The sequence below is a fragment of the Acanthaster planci genome, linkage group LG10, assembly GCF_054643075.1.
Source record: "Acanthaster planci isolate LZ-2023a linkage group LG10, COTS_SCS, whole genome shotgun sequence".
Lineage (NCBI taxonomy): Eukaryota > Metazoa > Echinodermata > Asteroidea > Valvatida > Acanthasteridae > Acanthaster > Acanthaster planci.
This window is the reverse complement of record NC_141786.1, coordinates 6,745,741-6,767,071: the sequence shown is the minus strand read 5'-3', so window position 1 is coordinate 6,767,071 and position 21,331 is coordinate 6,745,741. Positions and strand designations below refer to the sequence as shown.

Here is a 21,331-nt window from a genome sequence, read left to right as displayed (position 1 = left end):
AGGAAACAGGCTTCTGGAGGTAGATTGGCCACCCCAAAACCAATATACTATGAATGTATCCCCCGAAAATCAACACGAGAGAAATAGGAAGCAAAAACATTTCTTTCCACAACCAACTGGGTCGATTTTGGAAACATGCGAGGTCAAATGTTGTGTTTATGTTGGGTTGATGACGTCACAGGGAGAGAGGCACAACAGGCATGTAAGAGGCATGCATGAAGACACATGTAAACTGGCATTGTTGAGGCCTAAATACAGTGAAACGACGAGTTTTGATGACGTGCAGAAAATGCACAATATTATACTTTAGTATCTTAGATTTGGAACTTAAAGTCTTACTCTTAGCCGGTCAAAATAATTGTGAGATTAATAAAATAATGACGTCAGTTTACGTCATCACGTGATTTATGTTTGAATTTTGAATATTCAATTTTTCTCCATAGGTTTTGTACACTTTGTTCTACTACATTATCGATCTTAATGAGAGTAGTCCTGAACTTTGGCTGAGGATTACTATGAAAACAAAAGAGAAATCGTGTTTTTGCGTCTTTGTTTGATTACAAATATACGCAAGAGTCCAATTATCAATGTTTCATTTTTTTTTCGATATTAACGCAAATCACGTTACATGACTTTAAAGCTGCAGTTTTTCTCCATAGGTTTTGTACACGTTTTCTGAAGTCAAAGACTGGTGGACTCATACATCTGAGTGACTTTGTATTGGGAGCATACATAGTCCATCAGCCCTAGGAGTTGCCAAATAAGTTCATCACGCTGACACCATCAGGGATCACGTGACATGATATTAAAGTATTATTCAAAACTTACGGAGAAAGACTTCGTTTTTTTTCAGTTGTTTGCCTGGGGATTACTATGAGAATTTCAGACAAATCAGAGGAAACTTTCCCTTAATACAAAAATGATGAAGCTGAAACATGAAAAACTCCGAAACAAACTCTGTGTTTGCCCATGAACACGTCTTGTTTTAAATCTATCGTAATATATTGTTATAAAACTTCCTAAGATGGATAGCCCACGCTTGAAAATGAAACATTATATTGAATTAAGGCCAGAATTTCCTTTGGAAGATTTTTAAGGGATACAGAGATTTCCTTCTCTACGATGCCAAATATGTCAGTGGCAATTAAATCCTTAAATGTTTCAAATATCGAGGGACAGTGTAAATGAACTGAACTTTGACGTTTAGGAATCGGGTACATAATGTTTAGTTTTTTTTGTGTGTTTATTAAAATGAAGTAAATGAGTAAACGGAGACTTTCTGGAACACTTTGACTATTTCTAAAGAAAGAAATATGAAAAGATCACGTGTAACTTACACAAATGAGGGTAGGGTATAAAGTCTGGAACACTTTGACCTTTTGTATGGTTAGAAATAAATACGAATTAGGATAGGGTAAAAAGTCTAGTTCAGTTTGACCTTGAATCTAGAAAAAGAGAAGGTCATGTAGCCGTTCATATTCATTTGGTATATGTGACCTTTTCATATTTCTTTAGAAAAGGTCCAAGTGTTCCAAAAGTCCCCCTCAACTACTAATAGGCCTATGCGTTAAACTGCGGACGAAAGTTTGTAAAGAAGAGTATGTGATATTCCATTAGTATAAGCCCAAAAGAGAACAAACAAATTTCCTTAGCATTACTACACTCTCATTTCTTACACGGTTGAGAGAGAACGATGGAAATAATGAAAAAGAAAATAATGCTTGCCAAAAGGCATGGGGACCCGGTAGAAAAGGAGCCCCTTTTGCATGAAACAATCATTTCCTGTGACCATTTATGTCTGAAAATGCGTTAAGACACAATCAAAAATGATTTTAAAAGATCCCGAAAAATATCGAAAGATGCGGAGATGGCATCATCCGCTTTTACGATTTTAAAAATAAATTGCGTGAGTTGAAAGAAGACATCTACTACTTATTCTTATCATCAACATTTCAATCATAAATGAAAATTCCGCAAAATTACTGGTGTTTTGACAAAAGCTATAGGCGGCAAACAACTAATTGCTGAAACCTAATTACCCGTGACCTTCATTTTCATCTCAGTACGTTTCAGTGAGTAGTAATACCCTCTCCAGTCTCTCCAAATTACGCCCTTGGCGTAGACATCCGTCTGTCCACCGAGATACTGGCCGTTCAGATTGGAGGAATGACAGTCTGCGTACCACCAAGCACCAGAGTAAGCTATAGCACAGTTAGAATCGATCGAGTCATTGTCGCTGTCTCTGGTGGTGAAAGGAAGGTTACTGTGCCGGGACAGTGAATCACCTGCACAAAATCGGTTGGATAACGATCTGCATTGGTCAATGGGAAACGGTACAGTCTTTTCAAGTCCAAATAGTGAGGCCTATTTTCATGGTTTATTGAATATGCTGATGTTGTTCGTCTCAATCTACGTTCATACACTCGACTGCTGTTGGAGTAATAATTCCTAAACCTGAGAGATTAAAAAAGGGGGTTATTTCATTCCTTTTCTATTTAAAATTTTGGAGCTGCACATCACTCTGCACACAATCGTGGCTTTGTTTTTTCCAACACAACGATTCCGAACTTCAATACCACTTAATAGAAGGAGATGAGGGTAGCTTTCTTTGCTATTTCTCTCCACATGGGTAACCTCTCTTTTTGTACACTGCAGTCTGGGAGATATCATAGCAAAAACTTACCAGCCGTTCCCGAATACCCCACCACCATCAACCGGTAGTTGTCACTCGCATCAGCAACACGAAACCTGTTGTACTCAGCATAAGCAGTGTTGCCTTCGAAGTCCTCGAAATCGATGCGCAGTCGGTACACGCCCTGAGCGGTGAGTCGGTGCAGGTTGTCGTTGCCGAGCCAGAACTCGCCGTTCAGATCACCGAACCCCTGGCGGTAGCTCTCCCAGTCACGGTAGAAGTCAACTGAGCCGTCTTGACGCCGCTGGAACACCTTCGAATAAAGCATAAAATATCAGCATCTCAGTATTTTTTGTTTTGTTGTGATTTTGTCTGATCGTTTCTTCGTTTGAGTTTAATGTTTCTTGATCAAATGGTTTCTTCTAATCATAGAGAAATAGGCCTTAAATTTAAAAGATACTGCTATCGGCTTTGCTATTCATTTGTCGTTGTCGATTTTTCCTCGTGCATATAAGCCAATAATGCAGATCTTTATACACAGCTGAAAAATCTCTTCAAATACAAATATAGGCAGAAAGAAGCACACATAGACATCCGCTGCACCTGATGAACTATGCCTTTCAGATTGTGGCGAACAGAGCACTTTGGGCTTGCTTTGCATGTTCTAGGTATTACACTGGGGCTACGTTGAGACGGTAAAACAGCATGTCCCCAGTGATAGCGTATGTCCTTTAACTTGCTGGCAAAATTTTACACCACAGGATTACGTGGCTTTATCTCAGTATACTTAAGTCAAACTTCACTATAGACGGTTTACCTATTTAATAGTAATAATAAAAAAGTAAATCGTAATTAGTAATGCAAAATAGTAATGTATTAATAAAAATGTAACAAATTTAATAAATCAATAGCTAAGATATCAATTACGTATTCGTTAATAAAAACGTTTGTTATATCTTCGTCCAAAAATGGAGTTTTGGATTTTCATACTGTTGCAATTTAGGATGTTCATACTGTTGCAATTTAGGATGTTCATACTGTTGCAATTTAGGATTTTCATACTGTTGCAATTTAGGATGTTCATACTGTTGCAATTTAGGATTTTCGTACTGTTGCCATTTAGGATTTTCGTACTGTTGCAATTTAGGATTTTCATACTGTTGCAATTTAGGATTTTCATACTGTTGCCATTTAGGATTTTCGTACTGTTGCAATTTAGGATTTTCATACTGTTGCAATTTAGGATTTTCATACTGTTGCCATTTAGGATTTTCGTACTGTTGCAATTTAGGATTTTCATACTGTTGCAATTTAGGATTTTCATACTGTTGCAATTTAGGATTTTCATACTGTTGCAATTTAGGATTTTCATACTGTTGCAATTTAGGATTTTCATACGGTTGCAATTTAGGATTTTCATACTGTTGCAATTTAGGATTTTCATACTGTTGCAATTTAGGATTTTCATACTGTTGCCATTTAGGATTTTCATACGGTTGCAATTTAGGATTTTCGTACTGTTGCAATTTAGGATTTTCATACTGTTGCAATTTAGGATTTTCATACTGTTGCAATTTAGGATTTTCATACTGTTGCAATTTAGGATTTTCATACTGTTGCCATTTAGGATTTTCGTACTGTTGCCATTTAGGATTTTCGTACTGTTGCAATTTAGGATTTTCATACTGTTGCAATTTAGGATTTTCATACTGTTGCAATTTAGGATTTTCATACTGTTGCAATTTAGGATTTTCATACTGTTGCAATTTAGGATTTTCATACTGTTGCAATTTAGGATTTTCATACTGTTGCAATTTAGGATTTTCATACTGTTGCAATTTAGGATTTTCATACTGTTGCAATTTAGGATTTTCATACTGTTGCAATTTAGGATTTTCATACTGTTGCAATTTAGGATTTTCATACTGTTGCAATTTAGGATTTTCATAGTGTTGCAATTTAGGATTTTCATACGGTTGCAATTTAGGATTTTCATACTGTTGCAATTTAGGATTTTCGTACTGTTGCCATTTAGGATTTTCGTACTGTTGCAATTTAGGATTTTCATACTGTTGCAATTTAGGATTTTCATACTGTTGCAATTTAGGATTTTCATACTGTTGCAATTTAGGATTTTCATACTGTTGCAATTTAGGATTTTCATACTGTTGCAATTTAGGATTTTCGTACTGTTGCAATTTAGGATTTTCATACTGTTGCAATTTAGGATTTTCATACTGTTGCAATTTAGGATTTTCATACTGTTGCAATTTAGGATTTTCATACTGTTGCAATTTAGGATTTTCATACTGTTGCAATTTAGGATTTTCATACTGTTGCAATTTAGGATTTTCATACTGTTGCAATTTAGGATTTTCATACTGTTGCAATTTAGGATTTTCATACTGTTGCAATTTAGGATTTTCATACTGTTGCAATTTAGGATTTTCATACTGTTGCAATTTAGGATTTTCATACTGTTGCAATTTAGGATTTTCATACTGTTGCAATTTAGGATTTTCATACTGTTGCAATTTAGGATTTTCGTACTGTTGCAATTTAGGATTTTCGTACTGTTACAGAACGGTCAGGTGCACTCAAAACATTTCGTTTTTGCACGCTTAAACGTTGTAAAATCAACACTAACTCCTTTTTTATTTCGGCAAAGACTCTTTGTGATTGGCTGATTAGCAAACTATCTCCCCTCGATGGTTAATCAAAATGTTATGAGAGATAATATATGGGACCCCATCGGAAGCCCGTAATCGTTGTACAGAAATTACGGAATGTCAGTCGTCAGCTGCCAGAACCAGGCTAGCCATCTGTCTTGTCGTGCACGAAGAAAGCTTGTACATGTAGGCGTATATAGCCAACATCATTTTTCTATGAAATAAAAATAATCTCGTTTTTACTCTTGTAGTCACATAGTCAATACTCGCGAGAGCGTTTTCCCGAGCAAATAGAATTGACAATGAAGCTCATTAGCAGGCAGGCTGCGCGCTGACTGGTCATTGTACATAACTTACCGTCCATTCTCCACCGTCTGTCTCCATATCACAGTACACACTGACTGGAGCTCCATCATCCGCAGGTTGAACCGTGTACACACCGCTTGCAAACGCTTCGGAACAGTACTTGGGAGGCGTAGGCGTGGAAACTAAAAATCACAAAAGTAAAGAAATGAAATTATAAACACAGCCTTTTTATTTACAAATTCGAAAACATAAGGGCTTATATGCGACAAAGTCACCAAGTACAATATTTAGCCGCCTAGGGCTGCTAAAGTCGTGCCTCCTCCTCCCGGAACACTTTTTGGGTGTAAGGAATAATGAGAACGATCGATTTGGGGGATTTTGTCACTTCCTGCCCTTTCAAGAGCATTTGAAAAAGCCCCAATATATCAACCCTAAGAAAAAGCCTTAAATAGTAAAGAAACTTCCAAAGTATAGTAATTCCCCCATAACCACCAAAAATTTATTTATCCCCCCGAAAACGATTTTCGATCCGTCCATAGGATATCTCAGCCTGTGCTTCCAGAAAGATCAGACACACTGTTCGGACTACATGACATTCAGCGCAATGTTCTGTTTCAGTCTGGTACACGGACGTTCCCGGGATCTTTCCAGAAGTGGAGGAAGCAAATCACTACAGGCAGTAAACTGACTGACCATTGTGGGTGGAAGGGGTCAATTCGGAAGTATTTTCATCAGTACTACCGTCTTCATCCTTTTGTGACTTTCTGGGTTTCTTTGACCTTTCCTTTCTTTTCTCCTCATTTTAATTTTCATTTTTTTCCTTCATTGGCCCAGTCAAAGGCTTCTTCCTTACCTACTTTGCGACACCCAGGCCCTGGAGGACAAACAAATGCCACTGTTCAGTGCACAGTTACGTGTCATTAGTAGTATTGTTGCGCGCCGACAAACCTCGATTATGAAGTTGTAGCACCCTGTGTTTTACTGTTCTCGTTCCCTTTCGTCCCCAGGGTCTCTTATTTAGCTCACTATGTATATGCAATGCAGCAGAGATGCTACTTTTGTATATACTTATTCATGGTGTACTCTGGCGTGATCGTGTGTTCCTTCACTCCTTTGTCTTTGTGTTTTTCTCTTCTCAGTTTTGCCGAGCTCGTCGGTCAGGTGCGGCGAAACCAAACCGTTGTTGTGCGGAGCAAAACCAAATGTAGTGCGATGGTTAAACACATTCTGAGAGTCCGAAAGTGGTGCAGACATATGAAGCAAGATATGAGACGAAGAGAACCCCCCCCCCCGCCGCTTTCAGTTGGTCATTGTGGAATCTGAGGACTGGAATCTGAGGACTTCTTTTCAGACATCTAGGGGTGATGTGGTAGATAACAATAGTTTAGAGTTGTATCGATTGGAAATATTAGGGGGTAACCTTCTGTCTCATTTCTTGCTGGGTATAGGTATAGTAGTTCCGAAACACCTGTTCTTATAGTGAAATACGTTGATAACCATTTGAGCAACCAACTAGTTTAGCTTTAACCGAGTGCGGTGCGAACTAGCCCAGGGTGCCAGATCACGAGTTTTGCAGCACCGTAGCGGCCCGTCACCGCTACGTCCGAACCGTGAGCCGGGCGAGACACTCCCGTGTCCCTCGCCGCTCTGGTACTGCCAGTTAGCCCCGGTTCTCCCTGTCACTACGCCGGCCCCGTCCAGCTGTTGCGCGTCACTATGGAGGCACTGAGACAGCTCCCACCACGGTCCGATGGGTTTATGTTGTGATAGTACACCTGTACTGTGCCCACTCTGTTTGGCTGGAATGTCCAATGGTCCCGCCAGCCGTAGTTTAGTTATACTTGTACACGAATTCAAAGCCCCTCACATGAAGTAAGAAGAGAAGTGAGAGCAATGTGCCTTTTGCGAGTTAAATTTGAAGAAAATCAGGTAAACCGAGTTCATTCATTCACGTGAACACAAAAATTGAATTTTACATGCTAAAGACACTGTTGATATACCTCGTGATTCGGGACAAGCGTTTGCTTCGATACATAAGAGACGCCTTGAAACAATACACTGTTTTCAATGGATGGTGGTTGCTATGCGACAGCTTGCTCCGGCGAATCAGGAGGTATAGGAACAGTGTCTTCAGTACAGAGAACACAAATAGTTATGTTTATGTCTATATTTTTTAACTCAGTGGACCAAATTTTGCTCGAAAAGAATCTGGACGTTTTCATTAAATTTGTTTGTAAAAGTACGTAACTGAAACACCAGCCCACCTGTTGCGTTTTTCAGGAGTTCAGCAAGCTCACTGACGGATTCCTTTATCTTTTCTAGCTGTAGTTTGACGTCAGTCAACTCTGTAGATAGTGTCATGACATCGGCTTTGCTAGCAATGTGTGTTTCCAGCTGAGCCAGTCGATGAGTCGTATTCTCTAATTCACCGGAGACAATTTCTTGGATTGTGGAGTAGTTACAAGCAGTCCCGGAGCACGAAGGACCATCCAGCGGGTTGATAATGATATGCTGCTCACACACAGGTTGAGCTCCATTCCCTGGGATAGTATAGTTGATCACCGTGGTGCAGGTGCAAAGCCCCAACACAAGATATACCAGAAATGCAATCTGCTGAACCTGAGCCATGTTAGAGGTGACTTGAACTTGGACTTGGCTCTTGATGGGTATTTATTCAGGTTTAGGTTTTATTCACCGTAGTTCATCGCACGCTCTATGGAATAAAACTGCGCATGGGTAAGTGTAATGCTAAGAGCTAGTCAGTTGATCACAGTTGGCACAATTTGTAAATACCCGTCAATAAATAGTGGGAACATATCGCCTCAGATCAGAGATATAAAAACTCCCTGGTGACCCCCGTGAGCCTTGCTGAATTCTGGGCACGGGAAACAGGACGTCCGAAACCTCGTGACTCTTTGTTATGGATCGGTGCAGTCCTCCAAATCACTACAGAACACGGGTGTCTCATGTCTATTCTCTCAAAAATAAGATTACGCTTAAAGGAAATAATAAATGTTTGTTGCAGAACTATAGCACCTTAACAAAGGCAATATCTTATCTTGGTCTACTCTAGATTAAAGTTAAACCTTTTACGTCCAAAAATAATAATAAAATAAAACCTTCAGCAAACAGTTTGGTTGGTATTTCCTTTTGGTTCGCAATAGAGTTGATAATTGCCTTCATCTGTTTCCTGTTCAGAGAGGTCAACAAGGTTTACAGGAGGTCACTAGGGGCATTTATGGCTTTAGGTTAGACAGACATGTTTCCTTCTACTAAAAAGAGTTAATTGTTATAATAACGATAATCGAAATGGAATTGTTTTACTGCTGATTCATTTTCAAGAATGAAGAGGTTGTGAATATTACTTAACATATTTCATTTTGTTCAGTTTATTAATAAGGATTCTTGGAAACTTCGATTGTTTTTCCATACTGGAATTACTCTGTAAATGATAGGGAGAGGACGTATCGAAAGTTCCGTAATATATTATATTCAGCTTTCCAGGTGAAATCAGAGTTTGCAAGATAATTTTCAATTTCAAAGTCTGTTCAAATTTCAAACAAATTTTTACTCAGAAAGGGAAAACAGTAGACAAAACTCCACAGATCACGTGTTGAAAAAAATATTCCCAAGTGACTCTAAGAATTAAGTTGTATTAGGACATAAAATGCTTTTAGATTAGATATATGACGGATTTTCCAATTGCAAAATGTCTAGATTCACGCCCTTTGGCCCGGATATTTGGTTCAAGTTTAAACTAACTTTAAAAAAAAATAAATAAATAAAAACAATTCTGTCGGATTCCCAATTTTTTCGTGCAATCAATTTTAAGACAGTGTTCTACTTTTAATGAATCTAGTATTTATAACCAGGAAAACCCATTTTTTATTAACAGGTATTTATCAAATCTGACAACACTCAATTTTTCAGGTGAAAAATAAAATAATTTGGGGGTTATTTACAACCCAATTTTTCATTACCTTTTTGAAGCAGGGTACTGAAAATGAAATGGTTAATGTAATTTTGGTTTGGCATGAAAAAATAATTTTTATGCTTAGTTTCATGGAAATCCATAACAAAGACGATCCCTCATTTTGCAATCAGAGTGCACAAACCAGGCATAACCTGTTGTTATTCTGCTGTTAAGTGCAAATCTTGAACACGCGCATTTTGGTAATGAGCGCCATGACCATACGAACCTGAAAGGCACAGAACCATAGTTGGCGCTCTGCACGGTAACAAGGGCAGGCATGTAGTCGTGTGATTAAGCGCATGAGCGTAAATCCCTAGGGGTGGGGTATGTATCCCCCACTTTTTTGTGGTCAGCAAAAAACTGAAAGTGACGAGTGACGAACTTTTCAGACTTCCAGCGACTAAATTGCATCCAGTATCACTCCAAAATGGAGAACAATTAGAAAAGCCGTAGATAGGCCTATGTCATTGCGAATGCATATTACAGATATACATTAATACCACAAACATCGACCTCTATATAGTGTCATACTGTGCCCTCCCTTCCCCCCGATTTTCATTTTTTTCATGTCATCTCCCTTTCCCCATCTACCCCTCCCCCCATTTCCAGCACAGATTTACGCCGCCGGTTAAACGGGCGCGGCGCTTAGGCTCCGCAAAAGGCCACTTGTAATGCGTCTGCGCAAGCGTAGTCGCTGTAGGGGCTTGCTCACAAGGCTATATAAGGCGTATAGGGACTGTGTTGCAGCAGAACCTTTTATTTGGCTCACTCCCCAACAACCAGACTGCAGCTCTGGCATAGAAGAAAATATGACGTGCATGCTCATAATCGGCGCACGCTGACCAGAAATATATTCCAGAATTTAATCGTAAATATGTATAACCTCAACCAACACCTTACAAGAAGATATTGCCAATTTCTGAGACTTAAACCACTGAAAGTCATTTGGGTTTTGAGTTGGTTTTATTTTATACAAGGAAATTGTGTGAATAGAGATACATGTACTTGATTGGCAAACCAAGATATCTTTGACTTTGTAACCTTGTAAAAGTGGACAATAGGCCTCTGAATCACTAATAGACTAGATTTAAAACTCCAATGGTGATCTGATGAACATAGCAAGTTGAAAAAAGGGTTTTATTTTATGACTTTAAATTTACATACAACTTACATAGAAACAGTATTGATAGACTTAGGGTTGCCTCTTGAAATGATCTGAAGGTCATTTTCTCTCTCTATCTTTCCGGTGACACTGCCAAAATTGTAGTATTGATTGTAACAAAGTGACTTTATGCATCAAGTCAAAGTTTGAAAATTTGACAGAAGTTCCCTGACAAATTTAGACATTAAGAATAGAAATTAATTAAAGATTGAAAAGCAGAACTTAGAATATGAAAGAAGAGGTTGACAGAAAACGTTAAATACAAGCAGAAGAGAACTTAAAGAAGGCTTTGACGCTTTACAGAGGGGGTTATTAAGACTTTGAAAACATGACATTAAAAGTAAACTTTACGAATTTAATAAATACATGGAACTTTGAAAAGTTAACAGAAGTTACTTTCTGTTAACAAATGTTAACAGAAGTTGACATTCAACAACAGAAGTTGTCTATTCTAACAAGTAAAGTTTGTTGTTTTGGAATGTTGAACGATTTCAATGATTAGAAAGAACTGAAGGATGCATAGAACTGGATACTGTGCAGAGTCTATGATTTCAGTGATTTGGAAGAAATGAAAGTTGCATTAATTGAATACTGTGCAAGTGATAGATTTCAGTAAATTAAAAATTATGAGGCGGACCTAAAGGATTATGATAACAAATTTGAATTTACCCTTGAAATCTATAAGTGACCTTCATTTGAATAACCTACGCTTGTATTGAATAATAATCTTACACACTTTTAGAATATTCTGGTAGGCCTAACTGTATAAATAACATTTTGGGCGGAGGAAGCACATTTCAAACTCGTGAATAATTAGTACAAACTGATGTGAAAGGAAACCTGACTTTCGCACATGACAATTATTTTAACGTGTAAAAATTGCAAATTTGGTAAAGCGTGTGAGATGACGTAAGAGGATTCTGGACATTTACTTCCAATAGGTCATTATCGCGTGGAAATTATAACAATTATGTTAAGTTGTCAAGAATTAATGGTGACATTAGTGGCAGTCTTGGTGGAATATTTTTTTATTTTGGCCATGTTCTTGGTGTTTGGCGTTTTGAACCCTTCAACCTGGAAGAGTTGATACTTGTATTTCTTTACAATCCTGGTGATTTTTTCAAAAGCGTTTGAAAGGCACTGAGCATAAAGTGCATAATAAATCAGTTTGGGGAATATTAAAGATATTATTTATTTTGACAAGACAACAAGTCTTCCTTTTAGATAAGTACCGCGGGTGAGAGAAAGACGGGTTTTATCTTGTCACCAGGACGAACGTTTACGGTGGAGGTTAGCGATGGAGTCTTTTGGAAACTGGAGAGCGTCACTTTTCGTCTAATGCAAAATCTTCCCTAACATGCGCTTGACATATCAATTTGTTTGATTAGAGGAGACTCCCTAAATATCTGTTAAATTGATGAGTCCCAATCATAACTGATCACCTAGGCCTCAATTCCAGAGAGTTACTTATCCCTTATATTTTATTTTCATCTCAGTGCGTTTCAGTGAGTATTGATTCCCTTTCCAGTGGAACCAAATGATACCTTGGGCGTACAAACCCGTCCACCCACGTAGGTACCTGCCGTTCAGATTTGATGAGTGACATGATCTGTACCACCAGGCTCCGGAGTAGGTTACGGCACAGTTTTTAGTGTCGTCCGAGTCGTTGTCACGGTCTTTGGTGGAAAAGGCTTGGCGTTGCAGCCAGGCCAACGAATCACCTGCGGGAAATCAGTAGGATGAAAACATGCGTCGGCAGTTCTGAACAAACAGAAGTTAAGATCGCCACCAAGTCGATTTTTGTTTACACGATGCTTGCCGAAATCCATTAAAGTTGTTAAAACAAAGTTCATTTTTTCCTTTGAAAATCACACTCCAGAACGACACTACAGGACGTGACAAAGAACATTGTAGTTATTTTTTTCCGCAATGTAAGCTTATACATGCATTTTCACCATAGTTGGTAATATATCACAGCAATAACTTACCAGCCGTTCCCGAGTAACGTGCCACCCTCAACCGGTAGTTGTCCCTCCCATCAGCAACACGAAACGTGTTGTACACGGCATACGCAGTGTTGTTTTCGAAGTCCTCGAGATCGACGCGCAATCGGTACGCGCCCTGAGCGGTGAGTCGATGCAGGTTGTCGTTGCCGAGCCAGAACTCGCCGTTCAGATCACCGAACCCCTGGCGGTAGCTCACCCAGTCACGGTAGAAGTCAACAGAGCCGTCTTGACGCCGCTGGAACACCTGCTAATAAAGATAAAATGGCCTGGAGCATTTTGTCAGTTGACAGAGTATAACAACACCCAATACAGACGAATTATTTTTTCATTCTCTTCCCTCATGTTTCTAAATATTGATCACAAATGTCAGTCAAGGATTAACCCAAATACTCAAATACCAAGAACTTGCTAGATATCTGCGTTGGATTTTTAATTTAATTTTGCTGGTGTGCTGGTTTACTCATATACATGGTGTCCACATGAAAAAAGGATACCGACATCAAAATTACTGTACTGTACTGCAAAACTACCTTACACATGGCAAAGAGAAATATGACTGTAGAAAAGTCAGAACGTCCTCTTTGCAGCGGCATACAGCTAGTGGTGTTATTGATAAAGATGAAAAAAGCAGACAAACTAGACGGATGTTATAGGTACTGAAATCGGCACTGTGACGAATCTGCATATTTGATTAAGAAGGCTCAACCACGCAAGAATGCAGAATACCAAATGCCTCTGCTTCTAGAACACATTCTTGTTAAGGAATGTGCCGATGGAGAGGCATAAGTCGTGAGTTTAGGTATAAGTATTTTCATTCTTTTTCCCCTGAGTTGATCTGTTCAGCCGTTTTCCAAGTGATCTGGGAAAAAAAAAATGTAGCGAGTGTCCAGACGGTGGTCAACCGGTTAACACACAAACGGTCATACATACAATGCATAAATAGGTATCACCTGTGGCCATGTGTTTTTGCAAATTGTTTCTATGCAAAGGAGATGCTAGTTGAGATTTCGTAACCTTTTTTTGTAAGTGTGGTTCCGCTCCCTAGCAAATGGCTTTATCAAAACAAAAGAGGTACAATTGTATCCCCTAGAGCTCATTCCTTTGTGTGGTGTTGACTCCTTAATTCATTTTTTTGTTACTTAAGAAAGGCACTTCCATATTTATGAGGCGTTGGGGGGTGGGCTCCACTTTTATAGTGGCAACGTCCGCATGTAGGATCGTCTTCTGGGCTTTAACCCAACCGAACACGTCGAATGAATATGTCAACCACGTCAATGGAAAAGCAAACAAACAAAAAGCCGTGTACTCGTCCCCCTTGGAACAAAATAGGATAAATGTATGCGTTTACACGTCATCGGGCAACAGGTGGTTTAAGTCAAAGTATATTTGTACAGGCGGTGGAATAATCAAAGCATTTCGTACTTCTGGAGGCTGAAAACAGTTTTTTATTTTCTTTCAGCACTCCACCTGCTGAGCTTTCATTCCCATGTAGAGATGCAACGAAAATTGCTTATCGTGTGATCAGTAGTAGAGCTTCATATTTTGTTTTGTAGCGATGAAGTGGCACGTTAACAACTTGCAAAATCTACCCGTATTACTAAATATTCAAGATTTCGTCAATCTTTGCATCTCTCATATTTGCAAGTCGGGGGCAAACGTCACATTTCTGATCAACCCACCACCATAGCCATAACCTACCGTCCATCCGCCAGCGTCTGTCTTCATGTCACAGTACACACTGAATGGACCTTCATCATCCACAGGTTGAACCGTATACACACCATCTGCAGTAACGCCGTTTGCAAAGGCTTCAGAACAGTCCTTGGGCAACGTAAGAGGTGTAACTGAAGGTGTAGGAGGGGGAACTGTAATTTACAAGGGTGAATGAGCAAACTAACTATCAACATCATTAATAACTTATTAAACTTCAAAAAATGTCATTTTACAGTGCAAAAGAGCGCCTGTAGAGTTTCTCTTTTCAACAGTCATCAACGTTCGATATAAAGATTATGAATTTGTGTTCTGTGAAACAATTATTGATGCATTCTATGGGAAAGTAATCAAACTGGTCAGGGTTGCTGAGCCAGGATTCACTGTTTGTCTCTCAGAAAACGATTAAAATCATCCACATGATTTCCGTCAAAGATTGACTAAAGTCACGGTTCTGCTTAGTACATTTCTTGAGCAGTCAACGCGTTTGATGTTAATTCCGTGCATAAACCAAGTTGACTACCGACTACAGGTACTACATTGGCTTTACATGACATATTAAAAGGTCCTTTTTTGCGAATGAGCATAAGTATTTGCCCAGTCTCTATGAAATGATATATGTCTTAGGACTCTGAATTAGGACTTGGACTTGATCTATACCCAGATGGACTTAAACAGTGAACTGGTGAAGGTGGTTTGTTTAGAGAGTCGAACAGTCCCGGTAGATGAGTCACAGGGTCACGACATGTCATTCCTAACCTAAACAACCAGCTTTGCATGATGAGTAATGCTCTCAGCTGTTTCATATTTTACTGTTTGTTTGTAAAACTTTAATGGAATAAAATACCGAGCTTAGCCAAAAAGCAAGCAAAGGGAAAACACAAACACTAGTTTCAAAGAAATGACAGTCTTCTATTTTCAGATGCCTTTAAAAATTCAGGGTGATATTTTAAACTTGTTTGCTATCACATCTATCGAGACAGTGGGGTTTTAGCTTTCCTTTCTAAAGTCCTTGTTTTCTTTCGTTGCAATTATCAAATTAAATTGTTGAGTTGTTCAAGAAAAAAATTAGTTCGGTTGGTTCACTATACTTAAATATGTCAATATTTGGATACCTTCATTAATCAGATGAATTGTCAAACCTCATTTCTTTCCAAATTTACTTATAAACGTTCTTTGTGACTTCTTAATCTGAATACATGATTTAATTTTTAATTTCAAAACTTTTCATTACTTAGAGTCACCAATTCAATCTCAATTATCTCTTGATTGACACATCTATTAAGGTCAACTTTCACAATTCTCTCGATTCAACTTTGAATTTACCAATCACTGAATTTTTTTTAATTGCGTTTTCAGTGTAATTCACTTTCAACCTTTCAAGTAGTTGATACAATTCTTCTAAACCACCAAGACCAGTGTTGCGGCCTTTTTATATTTTCAAATTCTGCTGTTATGCTCCGAGAGGCTTTTAGTAAACTCTTGAATACTTCCTGTGAGTTTCAAACACTTAATTAGATCAACCTTACTTCTCTGACTGACCTTCACTTCTTTTCCAATATATAACTTTAGAAATACTCTCTATCCGTCTAAGTTTTCAGACTTAAGGGCATGTTCATAATAAATCCATTCAAACCTTGAAAGTCTTCAATCATGTATTTCATACTCTAAAACATATTTTCATGTTTCTGATGCAATATCACCTTCTGTGAAGCTGGTTAACTTATGAGATGAAGGAGATGGACTGAGTAAGGTGTGAGTGACAATTATAACTCTATACAACCATAACTTACTGGCATCTGAGATCAAGCAGCCATCAGTGTCAGGCAGCGAGTAGAGAGGCGTGTTCCCGTCGTCATCAAAGTACACACTCCCTTGGCTTGCACTAAAGTCTCCAGGGTGCTCTTGTCTTGTGACAAGGTTCAACTCGCACGTAAGGTTGCAGTCGTTGAAGTTAAACGACTTGCATTGCTTATCCATGCTGCAGTCCCGTCCGCAGACTACACGGGAGCGTACCAGTCTGCGTGCGTATACAAATCCATGCAGTGCACGATTTTCAGCGGCGTACAAGCTTTTTGGAAATGGATTACACTGATAACCAGAGGCAAAACTTATCGGTACAAAAATGAGCGTTAGCCCAAAAACTTTGAAACAGGCGTATAGTTTCATCACGGTTAATTATTTTTTTGGTTGGGGAGGGTTCAGTTTAGTGATGAATCCACGTTTGCTCAATGCCGCGTCTTCAACTATGAAACCTAGGCTTAAGTAGTAATAATTTTTATACTACCTTTCCGAAAGGAATAGTTAAAATCGCCCGACGTGTTCCTTTTTCAGCACCTGGTGTTGGAAGTTGCCAATCGAGGAGCTTATGGTGAAACGTTAGCACATGTATAACTCCTCCCATAAATAGGTCAGGTTCCCCCGTTGATGGCTCTTGATTGGCTAAGGCTTTTCATAGCTCATCTAATTGGCTAAATGGGAACAAATATTGATCGCAATGTCCTAGTCATAGTCAATAAATGCGTACATGCAGGTACAGTGTTTTGGTTGATTCAGGGGTGAGAGGCTCTGTTTTCACAATTTTTGATTATCAAAAATGATCAAAGTAGTGAAAGAGTTACTTTTATTTATGATATTTTTCCATTTTTGTTTTTCGATCAGTTGTCTTTTAACGGTTAACCTCCATGTCGACAGTTAGACAATACATGTTAAAACTTTATTATCACAAGGCCGTTAATGTCGCAGGTGAGAGATACGTCCTTCTGTTTTGGGGTTGGGGGTGGGTGGGCAAAGAATCATCCTCAACCAATTTGTGGTTCCAAGCAAAATAAAAATGCTATTCAACTAACAGACAGAAGAGGTGAAAAGGCAGCTCAATAATTAATCAGTGTGAGATTTAGTACTGCAGTGGTTCTAATTCAGATTGACGAATAATTACAGATGGATTACATGATAAGATTACTGTGCTGGTAAAAAGCTTTTCATTATTTTGGTGACTTCACACATCCTATAGTATGCCTACATAATAAAGGTTTTGTTGACAAAAATATGAAGGCAATCAAAATGCATGGATCTTGCGAAACCTAATTATATGGGGGGGGGGTTGCTGAGGGACACAGAGACACTGTTGCATGATTCCAAGCCCACCTTACCCTCACCGATATCTCTGCCCCCCCAATGCCAATCCCAACACGGATTTACGCCACTGATTCCCTTAGATGATTCCTATACTTGTTTCATAATCCAGTTAGTTTACTAACTCATTCCCAGCTGTACACATATGGAGGTTCATCTAAACCCCACCTCTAATGATGTCTTCATGTGCACAAACCGGGGAGGAGGCAATGTATTGATGATTTCAAGTCCGCCTTACCCTCACCAATATCAACCACCCCAACCCGAGGGATCCAAATACGACGCTTTTAGCGTCGATCTGCGCACTTCAGCGTTTGAAAACGAGGCTGTTTGTGTCAGCTTCAATTTTTAATACGATCAGACGATTGAAAGTAAGGAGTCAAGACACAAAATACATAAAGGTGTGTTAAATTCAGACTTTTCAGACTGCAAATTTTGCAGAAAAGTCTTTCAGGATGACTCAACACGTAAAATCAAAAGAAAAAATAACGGCAATTTACCGCGAACAAACGTGGCTACGATGGTCGTGTATCTGCATGTGCAATGGGCGTGGTTTAAACTGAAGTGGCGTCACACTTACGAACCAGGCACAGCATGTACTGTGAGGACTCCGTGGGCGCGCGCGAGGAAGTTCAACACAGAGAGCTTCAGTGTCGATGTGGGTATCCGCAGACTGCGCTAATGTGAAATCCCTCTGTACCAACACAGATTTACGCCACTGGTTTCCTTATAGATGTTTCCTATATTTTTTATGCTTTCTTTGTTTGGTTAGTTTTACTGGTGCGTACATGTTGGGATCCATCTTTACCATTGTGCCATTTATGATGTTATTATGGGAAGAACGTGGGCATGGGCGATGAGTAATTGGTTGCTGTTAGGCAAATGATGGCCGCTATCGAGTTACAGGGGAAGCTGCAGATGAAGAGTTCCACTTAGGCTTCAATTCCTAAATTTATAAAAACGTAAATTCCATTTAGGTTTTAAAAATGTATCAATTTACTTTTTAATATTTAATTAGCCGAAGCCCTGGGCGTGGTATGGGGTCCATGCTCACTGAAAAAAGGCAAGACTTTGTTTTAAGTGAGAGAACAGTTTCTCAATAATACCATAATTTCCCTACAAACGTGTAAAATGCCTCAAATTCAGCCTGCAAAGACCATCAAGGTTACTTAACAAATCACAATATTCCTAAATTTTACCTACTAATAATTGGTCGTGTGTCACACGCCTAAAATAATTGAAAAGAGCATGCAGTTTTTTCTTCACAGTTTCCAAATACGATTGGAAGAAGCCAAGCCAGAACAAGACGATGCTTGGTGTACCGTTTCTAAGATTGAATACAAAACGCCATAGCTACGTATGAAACTCCTTGGTCTTCTGCCAGCAAGCAGAGACGCAGGCGGCTAGGGGCATGCACTTCAAGCAATAATGTTTACTAGACCATGGCAACAAACGGCTGGTTGAGCGTGAGTTTGACAACAAACCGTCGGTCTGCCGAGAATAAAACATGTTTATCTGGGAGTGGTAAAATAAATTACTGGCTACAAAGAGAAAATGGGCAAAAAAAATTGGTACTCCAAGGAGAGACTAAAATATATTGTTCTACTTTATACGCTCGTAATGTTAGCACACGTATTTGAACCGGCCTACCCAGACAATTCAATACGTGGAGTCGATAATATTGAACACGATCCCATCCGCGTCCAAAGTTGCGCTAAGGCTGGTTCTTACTTCACACGAAAGCGAACGTGGTGACATCAGATCAAATAGTCGCGTTGCGAATTTGTATATTCATGAACACATTTCAACTCGGGCGAAATTTCACTGCAAAGTTTTCGTGACGCAAAAACGCACTGTAACAACGCTGGGCTGTTTTTTTTTTATGCAAACAGATCACCCAATGCGTTGATTCTCTCATGAAATATGGGCATACTTATCTCTATTTACCCAACGATTGTGAAAAATGTTATCTGCACACCACTTGTTTACGTTTTTTAGGCATGCACCTGTATCCAACGTTGGTGAGAAATATAGGCCAGGGTTTTTACTGTGCACTTGAATGATATTCAATTTAACATGGCTGCATTCTCCTCAAAGTACCTGTTCATGTAAACAGTATTGGTCCATATCCAATATTGGCATAGGACCACTTCAAATGCCTATTTCAAATGATATCAAACTGATACGTAGTCTCTTGGGAAGTCGACATGGTTCCCACCCAATTTTATGACAGAAACAACGAATTTTAACAAATAATTCACGGTAAGAAATGGCCTTTTGTCCAGGATCTGTTTGTTTACAACTGACACTTGACAACGGTGGAGATGAATCGGTAAACTGAAGTTAATAATATATGTTCTACTGTAATTCTGCTGTTGAAATGGAGGATACAGTTGCGGCGCTTTTCTGCACTCATCTGAAGACAGATGATATCGCCGGTTCGTGTGTTGTGAGATATGACCGATTGGTGCTTTGTTTCATACCATGTGAGAAGGGACTTGGGAATTTTCTGTGTAGCACATATTTTTTGCTTTTGTTCCAAAAAATTGACATGCGTGTAAAGACACTCATTATTACTAAAGTACAGTGGGAAATCAATCAAACGTACTTTGTTGTTACGGTCATTTGAACTTAATACTGTACGTGTGCCAGCCTAGATGCACCGAGCACCACAGTGAAAAAGTATCGGTATTTGGTTGACCTGTCTCAGACAGTTTGGCGCTGCCTAGGTACAGCAGGATCGATTTTCACAACATTGGTGCCACAATGACTGCAAAGAGTTACTTTTAAACGTCCTGAAGGTCCAGCCCTAGAATAAATGCACTGCAAAGATATGCCTTCGGCTCCCTTATGGTTGACTCTCATAGTAACAAAAGCATTTATTTGTAGCAGTAAGAGAGCAGTAAATTTTTGCCATGCCATGCACTGCCATGCTTTATAAGATTACCCATGGACTAGATGAAGTCCAACATGACCTCAAAAACCAATCCAGAACTCACCAACCAAATGCAAAAACAAATTCTACAGTATCAGCTCCTACCCATTCACCATATCACACTGGAAGTATTTGCGTTAAGAAAATCCTTTCCTTAAATAAAATTTAACTTCACACTGATCCAATTTATTTCCTACATTACACCTTACACTCAGTTTCCTTTAGTTTCAGTTTACAATGCATTTGGTGAATTTCCTTCGGTATATATTTACTTGCTTCTTGATTTACCCGTTCAATAATGAAGACTCCCACAACATCTGTGGGCCCAATTTCATGGCATTGCTTACCGCAGAAGCACTGCTTACAAGGAAACTGCGCCTGATTAAATAATGTGATATGCGAAGTGAAATGAACTCTTAAACAATGGTCAGCCGACCATCGTTAACAAAGAGAACAATATTTCTGTTTTATCGAAAACTACAGCATTCTTGGCGGAGAAAAATTACAGACTGATTGAGGCTGTTATGTAATTTTTTCAAGTAAGATATTTCAGGATTATACAGTAGTCCGATTTGGGGGATTCTACCGATGGTGGGCACTACCTTTTACGGTTTCTCTTAATTTACTCCAGCTGATTGCCAAAAAAAAAGATAACGTAAATTGAGTTAAAAGATGATCGAATACATTCAGATTTCTTCTGTAAACTGGCGGATAAGGTAATGTCGAGTATTGGATAAATTGTCACACAAAACCTCCACCGACGTATTATTTATTTTAATATAAATATCCAATGTCGCTAAATG

The 21,331-nt window shown here is 39.0% G+C and overlaps 2 protein-coding genes across 4 annotated transcripts; both read right to left on the bottom strand.

Moving 5' to 3' along the window:
* Positions 1-288: 288 nt before the first annotated feature.
* Positions 289-8,551, bottom strand: LOC110988349 (microfibril-associated glycoprotein 4-like). Its single transcript, XM_022251750.2, has 4 exons — positions 7,872-8,551; positions 5,659-5,789; positions 2,684-2,945; positions 289-2,285 (listed from the first exon to the last, which is right to left on the bottom strand). The coding sequence occupies exons 1-4, from the start codon at positions 8,233-8,235 to the stop codon at positions 2,032-2,034; spliced, it is 1,011 nt and encodes a 336-aa protein (XP_022107442.2). The 5' UTR covers positions 8,236-8,551; the 3' UTR covers positions 289-2,031.
* Positions 8,552-10,524: 1,973 nt separating this feature from the next.
* On the bottom strand, positions 10,525-16,815 carry LOC110988346 (microfibril-associated glycoprotein 4-like). Of its 3 annotated transcripts, none has more exons than XM_022251745.2 (4): positions 16,252-16,815; positions 14,447-14,592; positions 12,731-12,995; positions 10,525-12,463 (listed from the first exon to the last, which is right to left on the bottom strand). In XM_022251745.2, the coding sequence occupies exons 1-4, from the start codon at positions 16,625-16,627 to the stop codon at positions 12,210-12,212; spliced, it is 1,041 nt and encodes a 346-aa protein (XP_022107437.2). In that variant the 5' UTR covers positions 16,628-16,815; the 3' UTR covers positions 10,525-12,209. The 3 variants fall into 3 exon arrangements, with proteins under 3 accessions (XP_022107437.2, XP_022107435.2, XP_022107436.2); XM_022251743.2 differs by having other exon boundaries at positions 14,447-14,613; positions 16,252-16,814; XM_022251744.2 differs by having other exon boundaries at positions 12,731-12,992; positions 14,447-14,613; positions 16,252-16,814.
* Between the last annotated feature and the right edge of the window lie 4,516 nt (positions 16,816-21,331).